General features: G+C 43.2%; 1 protein-coding gene across 1 annotated transcript in view; it reads right to left on the bottom strand.

Moving 5' to 3' along the window:
- Nucleotides 1–1,844: 1,844 nt before the first annotated feature.
- The window catches only part of LOC136753777 (caspase-14-like), a 33,326-nt gene continuing 21,851 nt past the window's right edge, over nt 1,845–13,319 (bottom strand). Inside the window, exon 7 of the mRNA XM_066710153.1 lies at nt 1,845–4,119. Within this exon, the coding sequence (XP_066566250.1) occupies nt 3,802–4,119 (318 nt within the window). The 3' untranslated portion in view covers nt 1,845–3,801. The remainder of the gene's footprint in view (nt 4,120–13,319) is intronic.

Consider the following 13,319-nt stretch of genomic DNA (forward strand, 5'->3'; position numbering starts at 1 on the left):
CAAAATACATAGAATATGTTGAGCTGCAAAGAGATCTTAAGAAAGGGATCAGGAAAGCAAAGATGGAAATAGAAAGAAACAGCTCTTGGAGCTAAAACTAATGCAAAGAGCTTTTTTCAATATTACAACAGCAAGCGGTCAATAATGGAGGAAGTGAAACAGATAAAGGGCAAAAATGGAGGTATCTTGGAAAACGAACAAGATGTGGCAAATGTTCTAAATGAGTTTTTCACAGAGGTTTTACAAAAGAAAAGACAGATAACATGCCACAGGTTAACAATCAGTCCAGTCAAACCCTAAGAGAGATCAGGATAAATGAGGAGGAGGTACTAAAGGGACTAGCAGAATTAAAAACAATCAGATCACCTGGGCCAGATGGGATATTTCCAACAGTACTTAAAGAAATGAGGGAAATTATTTATAGGCTGCTAACTCAAATATTCCAAATGACACTTAGAACAGGGGATGAGCCAACTGACTGGAAGACAGCAAATGTCATACCAATCCACAAGAAAGGGAACAAAACTGAGCCAGGAAATTACAGACCAATCAGTCTCACCTGCATCACCTGTAAAATGTTGGAAAAAATTATTAGACAGAAAAAACAGGAGCATCTTAATGAAAACCATATTCTTGGAGATAGTCAACATGGGTTTAGACGAGGCAGATCATGTCTTACTGATTTATTTGAGTTTTTTGAACATGCAACTGCAGCTGTAGATCATGTGAAAGCATATGATATGATATACTTAGATTTTCAGAAAGCTTTTGATAAGGTTCCACACCAAAGACTGATCCTCAAACTGGAAGCTGTAGGCATTCAGGGTAATGTAAGTAGATGGATTATGAACTGGTTGATGTAGAGGAAACAGAAGGTGTCGATTAGAGGAGTCGCTTCTAACTGGAGTGAGGTTGTCAGTGGAGATCCACAGGGATCAGTACTAGGGCCTTTGCTTTTTCTAATCTATATCAATGATCTGGACTCTGGGATAGTTAGCAAACTTGTCCAATTTGCAGATGATACTAAAATAGGTGGCTCAGCAGATACAATCTCGGCAGCACAGGCTATTCAGAGGGACTTGGATAATATTCAGTTGTGGGCCGACACCTGGCAAATGAAATTCAATGTGGACAAGTGCAAGGTATTACATGCAGGTAACAATAATGTCCACTATAATTACACTATGGGAGGAACAGAACTAGATGAAGTAACGCATGAGAAAGACCTAGGAGTCTACGTGGACTCCTCACTTTCTCCATCCAAACAATGTGGGGAAGCAATAAAAAAGGCAAACAGAGTGTTGGGGTATATTGTCAAAAGTGTAGAATTGAGAACAAGGGCAGTGATGTTCAGACTGTACAATGCACTAGTTAGAGCTCATCTGGATACTGTGGACAGTTCTGGGCACCACACTTCAAGAAAGATATTGCTGCTCTAGAGGCAGTTCAGAGGAGAGCAACCAGACTTATTCCAGGTCTGAAGCGAATGTCCTACTGAGAGACTGAGGACCTGAACCTTCTCACCCTGGAACAGAGGAGACTACGTGGGGACTTGATCCAAGTCTTCAAAATCATGAAAGGCATCGACCACATCAAACCAGAGGAGCTTTTCCAGATCAGCAGGGACACACGCACCCGGGGACACAAATGGAAATTGGGCTTCAAGGCATTCAAGACAGAAAACAGGAGACACTTCTTCACACAGAGAGGCGTCACAATCTGAACAAACTCCCCAGCGATGTGGCTGAAGAGACAATTTGGGATCATTCAAAAACAGACTGGATAGGATCCTTGATCACTGAGTTATTAATGGACACCAAACAAGCATGATGGGGCGAATGGCCTCCTCGCGACTGGACACTTTATTATGTTCTTCTTCTTATGAATACACACAAACAATACAAATAATCTTAGTCTTTACATTGAAATTAGTTATTATTATTACTCGATTTCTTAGCAGACACACTTATCCAGGGTGACTTACAATTGTTACTCGTCGTACTCGTCAAAGCACAGGTATTCGGTTTGTTTTCTTGATTTCTATAAATAAACAGCTGAACTGCGAATAATTTGACGTGTGGACATATTTCACTTGGTGATGTGTGGTTGTGAAGCAAAAATATGTTTGAGTCCAAATCTGCCTGATTTCATGGATTTCATGGAGATTTTGAGCTAAGTTGTTCGACTCATCTCAGGTCTTCAATTTTCAAAATCTTCTGGGGGAGGACCCACAGACCCCCTGCCCAGAAATCCTCAACCTTTTTTCCCCTCACTGTGCATCATTAATTTTGAACAGTGAACAGTGATAAAAGGGAAGTTCACTATCAAATATAATAAGACATGAAATGCTTCAAAGTTTCTATTATGTTGATCTATATGACTACAATAATGTTTAACAAATTCAAACAATTAAAAGTGGTCTGAAAGTTCTTTAATACTTATATTTACATTTATTTAAACATTTTATTGTTGTACTTTGTCAAATGAATGTACTAAATATAAGCAATGGGGTATATTACTAATTCACAGAATTGTGTGTGTGTTGGAAAGGGGCATTTGGAGGTGTTATTTTTTCCCCCTCTGGAGTCTGGACCTTGACCAAGAAATCTGGACCCTGAAAAACAATAATTGACTACCCCTGCCTTAGACCATGTTCAAAAGCAACAGAACAGACCCTGATGTGATCAATTATGTCTCTGTAAAGTTCAAAAATTGCTTCTTTATTACGAATTAGTTTTTTTTAAGAGACTCTGCATACGATCTTAAATTGCAATGTTTAAGAACAGTCACAGTAACATTAAAGCACAAATAAGCACAATTAAAAATATCTCCACAAGAGGAGAAAACATACTTCAGTGAGAACAAAGACACAGTCAACACAGACACCTGTAAGCACACAGGGTACACGGGCTACACACTCAAGAAACATACAATGTGTGAAGCCCTCTGTGATGTCAGATTTGGAAACTATGTATGTAAAAGAGAAAACTGAAATTCACTTAAAGTAAATTTACTTCCTTCCCAGAAATGCACCCAATCCAAATCCCTTACTTCTACTATTAAAGCTAGGGTGTGCAATCCTGAGAGGCCAGCAGTCAGCAGCTTGTTTTCAAAGCATAGAGCCGCCCTCGCTTCAGAGTGTCTCCAAAGCCACGCCCCTCTATCACACATGCGCACACGCACAGAGTCTCGGCGCCAGGAGAGACGTGCGGGTGGATCGATCGCAACGCTTTCAGATCAGCGCACGTCTCATTCACAGGTTAGACATTACAATAATAACGAACGTCAACATCTTATTTACGGTTATTATGTTTTTAAAATTAGTAGCTGCGGCTCGCCTTCCATTCTCGCGCTCGCTCTGCACAGCGTCAAGGTTCCCGCGCTGATGACGTGTGATTGTCTGCGCGAACAAGTTGCGCGGCGGTATGCAAATATAGATTGACAGACAGGAAGGACATCATATCATTACATTCGGACCGAATGCAATGATTGGTCGATCATTTTTCAGTCCTGTCCCTTCCACAGAAGATTATATATATATATATATATATATATATATTTTTTACATTTAGACCATTTAAATTATTGATTGTTATCAGGATGTGAAGAGACTTTCAACCAGTATAACAAAAAATGTTTCTGGAAAAGATTGCATACCCTACCTTTAACTAAATTAACCTAAGAACAATAAAACCAATTAATAAAATTTAAATAAATCAAGCAGGTATTGATGATCTATGATATAGCTACACACAGTTCGTTTTCTTCACACATCTACCCCAGGACAGTTAACAGGTGGGCTTACAGATACCATTTCTTTGTCAGGGTGGACTGGATGTGCAGAGTGAGTCTCCCATCAGCCCGGTCCACAACCCTGCAAGCCTGTAGAGGATGAGTCTCCTTCACAGGACCAGATACAGACACACTCACAAGTTTGTCCTCAGGCACTGGAAGATGCTTAGCCATAGGGGAAACCCCAGGCTTGACCATAAGGTCCTTCACAGACTCATTCACCTTCGAAGGCCAGCTTCTGGATGGGGGGGCATTTAACATTGCCATGGGATCCCGGTCTTTCTGGACCGCTTCATTCAAGTCCACATCATCCAGCCTCCTGTTGACCTGCAGACATGCAAAGTGTGAATGAAACGCATCAGCAGCAGACTGATTCAAACTGCTCTCCCTGCCAGCCCCAGCTCCCTCCCATCCCCAGCTCCCGCCCCAGCTCCAGGCTGACACAGAAGGGCTGTAGAATGGGTGTGAACTCTAGTTCAACAACTTTCTCATAGTCAAGACAACTATCTTTTTCTTTTTGCACAACACCACCACAGTCACCCACCTCAATCCTCTCATTAGCCATTCTATTATTTTGAAGGAGTTCCAGTTCGTGAAGGAAGGGCAGGATTTGATCTTCCACTGTTAAAAAAATCACTGTTAATTTAAGGTTAATAGACCGGCAGCTGAGCTGCCAGGCATTTCACCATAAAATTAGGTGCAGTACCTTGTGACTAAACCACATAAAGTGGGGACTTAAATTCCCCATCTGCAGACTTAATAAGCTGCAGTAGCCTGGCCAGGCATTCATTCTTTCAGTCAACTATAATTGTTTTATCTTTCCTGCCCTTTGACACAAACTTTCCATTGCAGCACTAAAGGGATGTTGTCTCTTTAAGGGGGAACACAGTCTACACAGGAAGTGGCAGGCAGGGGGCACATGGCCCAGCCAACTTCCTGTGCAGGTGTCCATGCTCGTCCTGCTCGTCCTGCTCTAGCCGTGAGGTGGGCATATTTTAATCTTGTGAAATGACAGCAGCTTGCGTGATCGTATACTCCTCTCTCACGGTGTCGATCCTGTTACTGCTGGCGGACTCCCGCAGTAAAAGGTCATGTTTAAAGCAGCGCCTTCGCGCACAGTATGGTAATTTACATCAGAGGCTTGGAAAGGTAAGCAATGTGTATTGAAAGGGGCAGTCGGTAATAAGTTAAACGTAAAATGTAAACATGAAATATATACAACTCTGGAAAAAATTTAGACCACTTAACATTGACTTCTGAACTTGAAGTGGTCTCAATTTTTTCCAGAGCTGTATATGCCCTTTTACTCCTTGCCATTACTTAATTTGGAATTGACTGACAGGTACCTGTACAAGCTCCAGTTATCTGTAATAGTGTTTAGGAGGGTTTTCACTGTGAAGAACATATTGTATCCCTGGTAGATAATGGTATGATCTAGAGGGTGTCCCCATTATATAAAGTGCTCTGTTAGTCATGGGCAGAGAGGAGTGTTACTAGTCAGAGCAAATGGATGAGCTCTGGGTGTGTCTGTTTAAAACCCTAAATCTCAATCTAGTTCAGTTTGTGTTTCAACTCTCTATACACTCACCTAAAGGATTATTAGGAACACCTGTTCAATTTCTCATTAATGCAATTATCTAACCAACCAATCACATGGCAGTTGCTTCAATGCATTTAGGGGTGTGGTCCTGGTCAAGACAATCTCCTGAACTCCAAACTGAATGTCTGAATGGGAAAGAAAGGTGATTTAAGCAATTTTGAGCGTGGCATGGTTGTTGGTGCCAGACGGGCCGGTCTGAGTATTTCACAATCTGCTCAGTTACTGGGATTTTCACGCACAACCATTTCTAGGGTTTACAAAGAATGGTGTGAAAAGGGAAAAACATCCAGTATGCGGCAGTCCTGTGGGCGAAAATGCCTTGTTGATGCTAGAGGTCAGAGGAGAATGGGCCGACTGATTCAAGCTGATAGAAGAGCAACTTTGACTGAAATAAGCACTCGTTACAACCGAGGTATGCAGCAAAGCATTTGTGAAGCCACAACACGTACAACCTTGAGGTGGATGGGCTACAACAGCAGAAGACCCCACCGGGTACCACTCATCTCCACTACAAATAGGAAAAAGAGGCTACAATTTGCACAAGCTCACCAAAATTGGACAGTTGAAGACTGGAAAAATGTTGCCTGGTCTGATGAGTCTCTATTTCTGTTGAGACATTCAGATGGTAGAGTCAGAATTTGGCGTAAACAGAATGAGAACATGGATCCATCATGCCTTGTTACCACTGTGCAGGCTGGTGGTGGTGGTGTAATGGTGTGGGGGATGTTTTCTTGGCACACTTTAGGCCCCTTAGTGCCAATTGGGCATCGTTTAAATGCCACGGCCTACCTGAGCATTGTTTCTGACCATGTCCATCCCTTTATGACCACCATGTACCCATCCTCTGATGGCTACTTCCAGCAGGATAATGCACCATGTCACAAAGGTGGAATCATTTCAAATTGGTTTCTTGAACATGACAATGAGTTCACTGTACTAAACTGGCCCCCACAGTCACCAGATCTCAACCCAATAGAGCATCTTTGGGATGTGGTGGAACGGGAGCTTCGTGCCCTGGATGTGCATCCCACAAATCTCCATCAACTGCAAGATGCTATCCTATCAATATGGGCCAACATTTCTAAAGAATGCTTTCAGCACCTTGTTGAATCAATGCCACGTAGAATTAAGGCAGTTCTGAAGGCGAAAGGGGGTCAAACACAGTATTAGTATGGTGTTCCTAATAATCCTTTAGGTGAGTGTATATTGAGTGTGCATTTTGTTTTGTTATTCAAGTGTAGCGCCCCCTACCCTTAACCTTCAATAGGGCGGAGCACCGGGTTATGACAGTGTGTCTCCCAACTATATATTAATATGCCTCCTATTACCCTATTTGATCACAAAGTGGAAATTAAACCAACCGAAAAAAAAAAAAAAAAAACTCAAACAACAGAAAGGTAAGTTTAAAAGAAGTTAACAATTAGATTTATTTATGAACAAAAGGGAGAAATGTAATAAATTAATAAAATGTTGGAATAAAGGCTGAAATGAAATATCAGAAGGTCTGTTGTGTATTTTAACTTTTGATAAATACTTATTAACATACCCTTTTAGTACATATAACCCGAATTAATTAACATTAAATGGTCCTCAATTACTAAAAGAAATAAACAACAAACACTGTTTGAATGAGATGTGGGAAAAATCAGAACCCCATAATACACTTAGTTTGTTTCAATAACACAGTATAAAACACCAAACTTCACTTACTGCATGTAAGTAGAATGTAAAAGTTTAGTTTAACAGTCAATAGACAATTGTGGGCCCACACACACACACACACCAGTCACACAACCCACCCCGTTGCAGGCCTGTAGCGTTGCTGGGGAGTGTCGAGGCCTTGAAAACAGAAAATGGCCTCTTCACTCTAATGAGCCAAAACAAAATCAAACAGCTCACCTAAGCGCCCGTTTTAAGGCAGCTGAACTCCGAGATTTCCTCCTCGGAAGCGGCAGATCGTCCCGTAGTCTCCCTGGCGGTCGGCAGAATGGCGACGCGAGTATCTCCCCTGACTACAGCTCCCACGATGACAGCGAGGATTTAGAGTGCCGCCTCGTCCAGAGCTTCAACTCAGTCTCGTTCTCAATCTAAACTATGATGACTATTTTGCAGTCAAAACCAGCTAGCCGTCTGGTTTTCTCACTCTCAGTCACAATCAATCTAAGCAAAGCGTTGTGCTGCGCTTAGAAACAGGCTCAGAAGGACATAAATCTCACGTTAAACTCTTATACAGAGTATAACATACAAACAAAATGAACGAAAGTCTTCAACACACTTAATAAACCTAAAAAAGATCTCTAACACACTTATACCACGGTTATATACGTCAAACACCCCTCTTCTCCCCTCTCCAATCAGAATCTCCCTTGTCCTCACAGGGGCGGGAATAAGTAAAAAGTTAACCAATCACAAATGAAGGAACCAACATGCTGGGCAAAAACACGTTTTGAGCAAGTGCATCACAACCAAACTTTATATTTCACCGTAACTCTTAAAGGGGCGGTACACGAGTATATCAACTGAGCACACAGACACTGTTATGATACTATATGAATATATACTACGTAAATAGGTGTTAATGTGCTTAATAATAACCCACACTGGGTTACACTCTCCCCCTTCTTTATGACTCATGTCCCCATGAGACTACCCCACTACATCAGTATTTTTGCTCTAGAGTTTTGGTTTGTACTCAAACTAGAACATTGGGAACACTGGGCCATAGGGTGGCACCACAATGTTTTGCAAACCTTCTTTTTCCTTGGGAAATCTTCAATTTGCACCACCATACCCCTGTATACTAGGGTTACGGGTCTGTCCGTAGACTGCCCCAGTTCATCATAACTCAGTTTTTTCGCTGGTCTTACTTCTCTCTTTGGACAAAGATTAACTCTTTCGGTTTCTTTTGGGGCATTCAAGACCTGACTATTCCCCCCCTCTAATTCTAGATCCTCCATTAGATCAGAAGTTGGCAGAGAGAGACTTTCTGCTTCACTCTCAGTTACATCTCTAATCACTTCCATTTGATTAGGAACTCTGGGTTTATTGAGGAGGTGAACATCTGCCTGGATGGTCTCTTTTGTTGAACTGGGAAGTAATCACACAAGCTACTGTCATCACTATCAGAGCGATCTATTGAATCACAACGATCTTGTGCTGATTGTTCTCTTTGTGTTCTCTCCACAACTCTTGTTCTGGTTACCACTGGACACTGGGCATCTTTCCTCTCATCAGGTAAGTACATCCTCACTCTATCTCCAATAGGCAACAAATTATCTCGATGCAACTTCCTGACACTCCCGATACCGGTCTCTGGTTTTACTCTATATACAGGTAAGTTTGGCAGCTTCTCCATGATGAGGTAGGGTAAGGAGTTCCAGCGATCCTGTAACTTATGCTTTCCTGTAATGGCCAGGTTCTTAATAAGCACCCGACCTCCTTTCTCCAAAGCCTGATGTTTCACTTTTCGGTCGTACAATCTCGTTTCTTTGCTGTGTCTTCAGAGAACTCCCAGAGGCTAACTGGTATGCATGCTGCAGCTCTTTTTTCATTCTCTCAACGTACTGCTGATATTTAATCCCTCTCTCACCAGCTGCTGAAGTCCCAAAGCATACGTCCACCAGAAGACGAGCCTCTCTCCTAAACAACAGAAAATAAGGTGAGTAACCAGTTGCTTCATTTTTTGTACAGTTGTACGCATGCACTAACTGACTGATGCTTTGGCTCCACCTGTTCTTCTGAGCAGGATCCAGGGTACCCAGCATGGAAAGAAGAGTTTGATTGAAACGCTCCGGCTGTGGGTCTCCTTGAGGGTGTTAAGGCGATGTTCGGGACTTGCGAATTGCCAGGATTCCAAGGAGTTCTTTGATTAGACTACTTTCAAAGTCACGCCCCTGGTCAGAGTGAATGCGTGCAGGCAAACCATAGTGTATGAAAAACTTTTCAACAAGGATCTTGGCCACTGTTAATGCTTTCTGGTCTCTTGCCGGGTATGCCTGAGCATACCAGGTGAAATGATCGGTGATGACCAGGAAATTGGAGATTCCCTTCGAATCAGGTTCAATAGACAGGAAATCGATGCAGACCTGATCAAGTGGACCACTGCGCGTAATTTGATTCAAGTAAACAGATCTTTGTGGTAGAGTCTTCCTAACAATACATCGTCCACATTCCTTCACATACTGCTCCACGTCTTTGTTCATGCGTGGCCAGTAGAAACGATCTTTGCAAAGTTCTGTGGTTCTCTCAATTCCAAGGTGACCGGACTCATCATGAAGTGAATGTAGCACCTGGGCCCAGTACTTTTCTGGTAAAACTAGCTGCTGTCTCTCTCTCCCGCAGATGCTTTGCGTAATTCAGTACAAGAGGTTGTGGCAAATGTTCAGATTTGCACCCTGCTGCCGTAACAGAGTCTCAATGGGGTTAGAACTCTTTTTAGTGGTAAGTATATGCCCTGTCTGATGACTAGTTTCAATTCAGAGTTGGACAACTGCTCTTTGTGTCCCAATTCCAATTGTACTGGACAAACATACACAGAGGGAATGACATCCGGAGTAGCACCCAACTGATCCACCAGCCTACTGCAGGATTCATCGGAGTGGTGAGTATCGGCAAGCTGACAGATAGCTCTTACTCCTGATCTTGGTAGGTCCACCCATTCTTGTGATAGGTCAGTGTATGACGGATAGCGTGACAGTATGTCCGCATCGATGTTGTGAAGCCCTGGCTTGTATTGAAGGCTAAAGTCATAAGTGGCTAAGGCAGCCAACCAGTGATGTCCAGTAGCACTAAGCTTGGAGCTTGTCAGAACATAGGTGAGGGGGTTGTCATCCGTCCTAACTGTGAACTTTGTGCCGTACAAGTAATTTATCCACAACTGCCCACTTGAGAGCCAGGAATTCCAACTGATGAATGGGGTAGTGGCGTTCAGCAGCACTCAGTTTACGGCTGGCATAAGCGACAGGTCTCAGTCCATCTGGATGTTCCTGGTTCAACACGGCACCCAATCCACTCAGGGTTGCATCGACATGTAGGACATAAGGCTTAGCTAGATCTGCATAGGCCAGTACGGGAGCATGTGTAAGGCAATAAATTATGTTATGAAAGGCCTCTGTGCACCTTTGGTCCAGCGCTCACCAAACGGCTCTGACTCACGGTAGTACTTGCCTTTCTGAACAGCTTTATTTTGACTTTTGACAGGGGGATAACCTTTGGTCAAGTCTGTCAGGGGTCTCATGATGGCAGAATAGTTCTTAATAAAACGACGGTAGAACCCACAAAATCCTAGAAAGGACCTCAGGGACTTCAAATCATGTGGCATCTTCCAGTGAGAAACAGCCTTTACCTTCTCAGGATCAGGAGCTATCCCGGCAGCAGATACAATATGTCCCACATATTTGACTTGTGGCTGACAAAACTGGCACTTGACTATAGACACTTTGAGTCCATATTCTTCCAGCCGATCCAACACTTTCAGCAACCTTTCCTCATGCTCTTCTAATGTATGCCCAGAGACAATGAGGTCATCCAGATATACGATGACCTGGAGAAGATGCATATCCCCAACAGCTCTCTCCATTAGCCGCTGAAAGGTGTCTGGGGCCCCTGTGATCCCCTGTGGCATGCGTTCAAACTGGTAAAAACCCAGAGGACAGATGAATGCAGTTTTTTTCTTTGTCCTTGTCAGCCATCTCAATCTGGTAATAGCCAGTATGCAAGTCTAAGACAGAGAACCATTTACTTCCAGACAGACAATTCAACGTCCGGTAGTCTATGCACATACGGATGGTTCAATTTTTCTTCAGAGCAATAACTATTGGCGAGGCATAAGGATTCCTGGATTCTGTTATGATTCCTGCAGCAAGCAGGTCTGTAGGTGCCGCCTCATTTCATCAATGTCTGCAGGTGCAACCCGTCTGGATCGTTCTCTAAATGGTCGGCTGTCACTCAGTCTGATGTTATGTTTCACACCTTTCACTCGTCCCACATCCCACTCCTCAAGGGAAAACACATTTCTGTGCTCAGCTAACTTCTCCCTATTCCTTTTTTCCCAATCAGCAGGAATAGGAGAGTCGCCAAACTTGAACACTTTGGGATCTATCCTCTTCGGATCAGTCGGGGCATCTGGCGTAACTGTGACTGTATCAGTGGCAAAGACTTTAGCAATTACTGTGTTAGTTGGGATACTTATGTCTTTACAGGTCTCATTGCACACCAGCACTCTCAAGTTGTTCACATCGATGGCAAAAGAAGACAGAACAGTTGGAGGGATAAAAACTCAAGCTGTTAGTTGACTATCCGTTGGTGTTTCCACAAGAAATATGTATTTTCTCAGTGGCTTCCCACACTCCACTTTATACACTGCATACATTTCACTTCTTGAAGGGATAGTTAGGGAGCCTGGCCCTTTCCACTTGACCTGTCCCTCCGCTAGCTCGGGGACTTCCTCTTTTTCCTGGACTCGCTGTAAACATGGTGTGAGGAGTGACGACTGAGTCCTGACTGAACATGGTCAGACGTTGAAAGAAGCTTGTGTTGGTGCCGATTATTACGGAAACTTGCTGGGGACCTTGAGGTTCTAGGCAGACCAAAGCGAGAATGGTGACTGACTCTTCACCCCAGCGAGGGAAACAGGAAGCAACACATCCACTATGATGTATCCCTTGTATGGATAACTAGAAGAGCTCAATCCCCAAATGGACAGTGAGCGGATGAATGGGTATCTGCAGTAAGTATTTGGAATACCACTGTTCAAATACAATGGTGACCTGGGACCCAGTCCAGTAAAGCTTGACAAGGACATCCATTCAGCTCCACGGAAATGGTTGAGGCAGGGCCCAATAACCCTCTGGGAAGGTGACTCACCCTACAGACCTCAGTTTGACTCCTTTTAGAGAAACAGTCTAGACTGCTAGAAGTGGCACTGTTTCCAGTCACAGGGTTCCTTTCAGTCTTAGCGTTTCGGAGAGCAAGTAACAACTTCTGTATTACTTGGGAGGTATTTTCAGGTGACTGACAATTGGTAGCGATGTGTCCCTCCTCTCCACACCAATAACAGAAGAAATCATCTTTGTGCTTAACTGGCCTTTCTCTATTTGAAACTGGAACTGGCCTGGGGTTTGACCAAGCTTGGTGTGACTGAGTAGTGGAACTAATACTCATGACTGCTAGTTGTTGCAGTTGTTGAACTTGCCTCTTTAACACTTGTACTAAAGACTCTCCATGGGTGTCAGTTATTTTCTTCTCATGCTTGTCTTTTGGATCAACCCTCATGGAAGAAACAGAAACTGTATTTGGATCTTCCCCGAATCTGGACCTTAGCTCCTGAATTTCTGCTTGGAGTTGTCTGATGTCTAGTTTAGGAGTCTAGTTTATTATCCTGCCTCCTGCTGTATGGGCTTCACGGATGCTCTGATTTTATGGCAAGCGGCTTCGTTCTCCTCAGCTTCTCTGATTTCATTTAACAGTGCTAAGAAAGTGGGTGGCTGTTCTCCTCTCTCCCTCAGTCTTAACTTCAAAAGCATTAGATCCGACTCCACCTCTAATCAGCTGTTCAACCCTTGATCTCTCCATCATCTGGAGACTCAATCCTCCTCCTTGCACCACTTTAGTTAAGGATTTCTCCATCCTACGCAGAAAGTCGGACAAAGCTTCCCCAGGGAATTGATGTAAGAGACAAAAGGCAAAGTATTGATCCTCCCCTGACTCAGAGGTTCCAAATGTGTTTTCTAATGCTTCGAGGTATTGAGAAGCACTAGTCTCAGGACTTGAAAATCAAACAGCTGTGATAATGTCAAGGGCTGGCCCTTTCACACTCTCCATTATTCTTCGCCATTTTTCCTTTTCAGAACACTCACATTCCTCAGTCATTAATCTGGCGTGTTCTATACAGTTTTCTAGACTTTCCTCTACAGTCGGTATAGGAACA

This window comes from Amia ocellicauda, chromosome 7 (genome assembly GCF_036373705.1).
Source record: "Amia ocellicauda isolate fAmiCal2 chromosome 7, fAmiCal2.hap1, whole genome shotgun sequence".
NCBI lineage: Eukaryota > Metazoa > Chordata > Actinopteri > Amiiformes > Amiidae > Amia > Amia ocellicauda.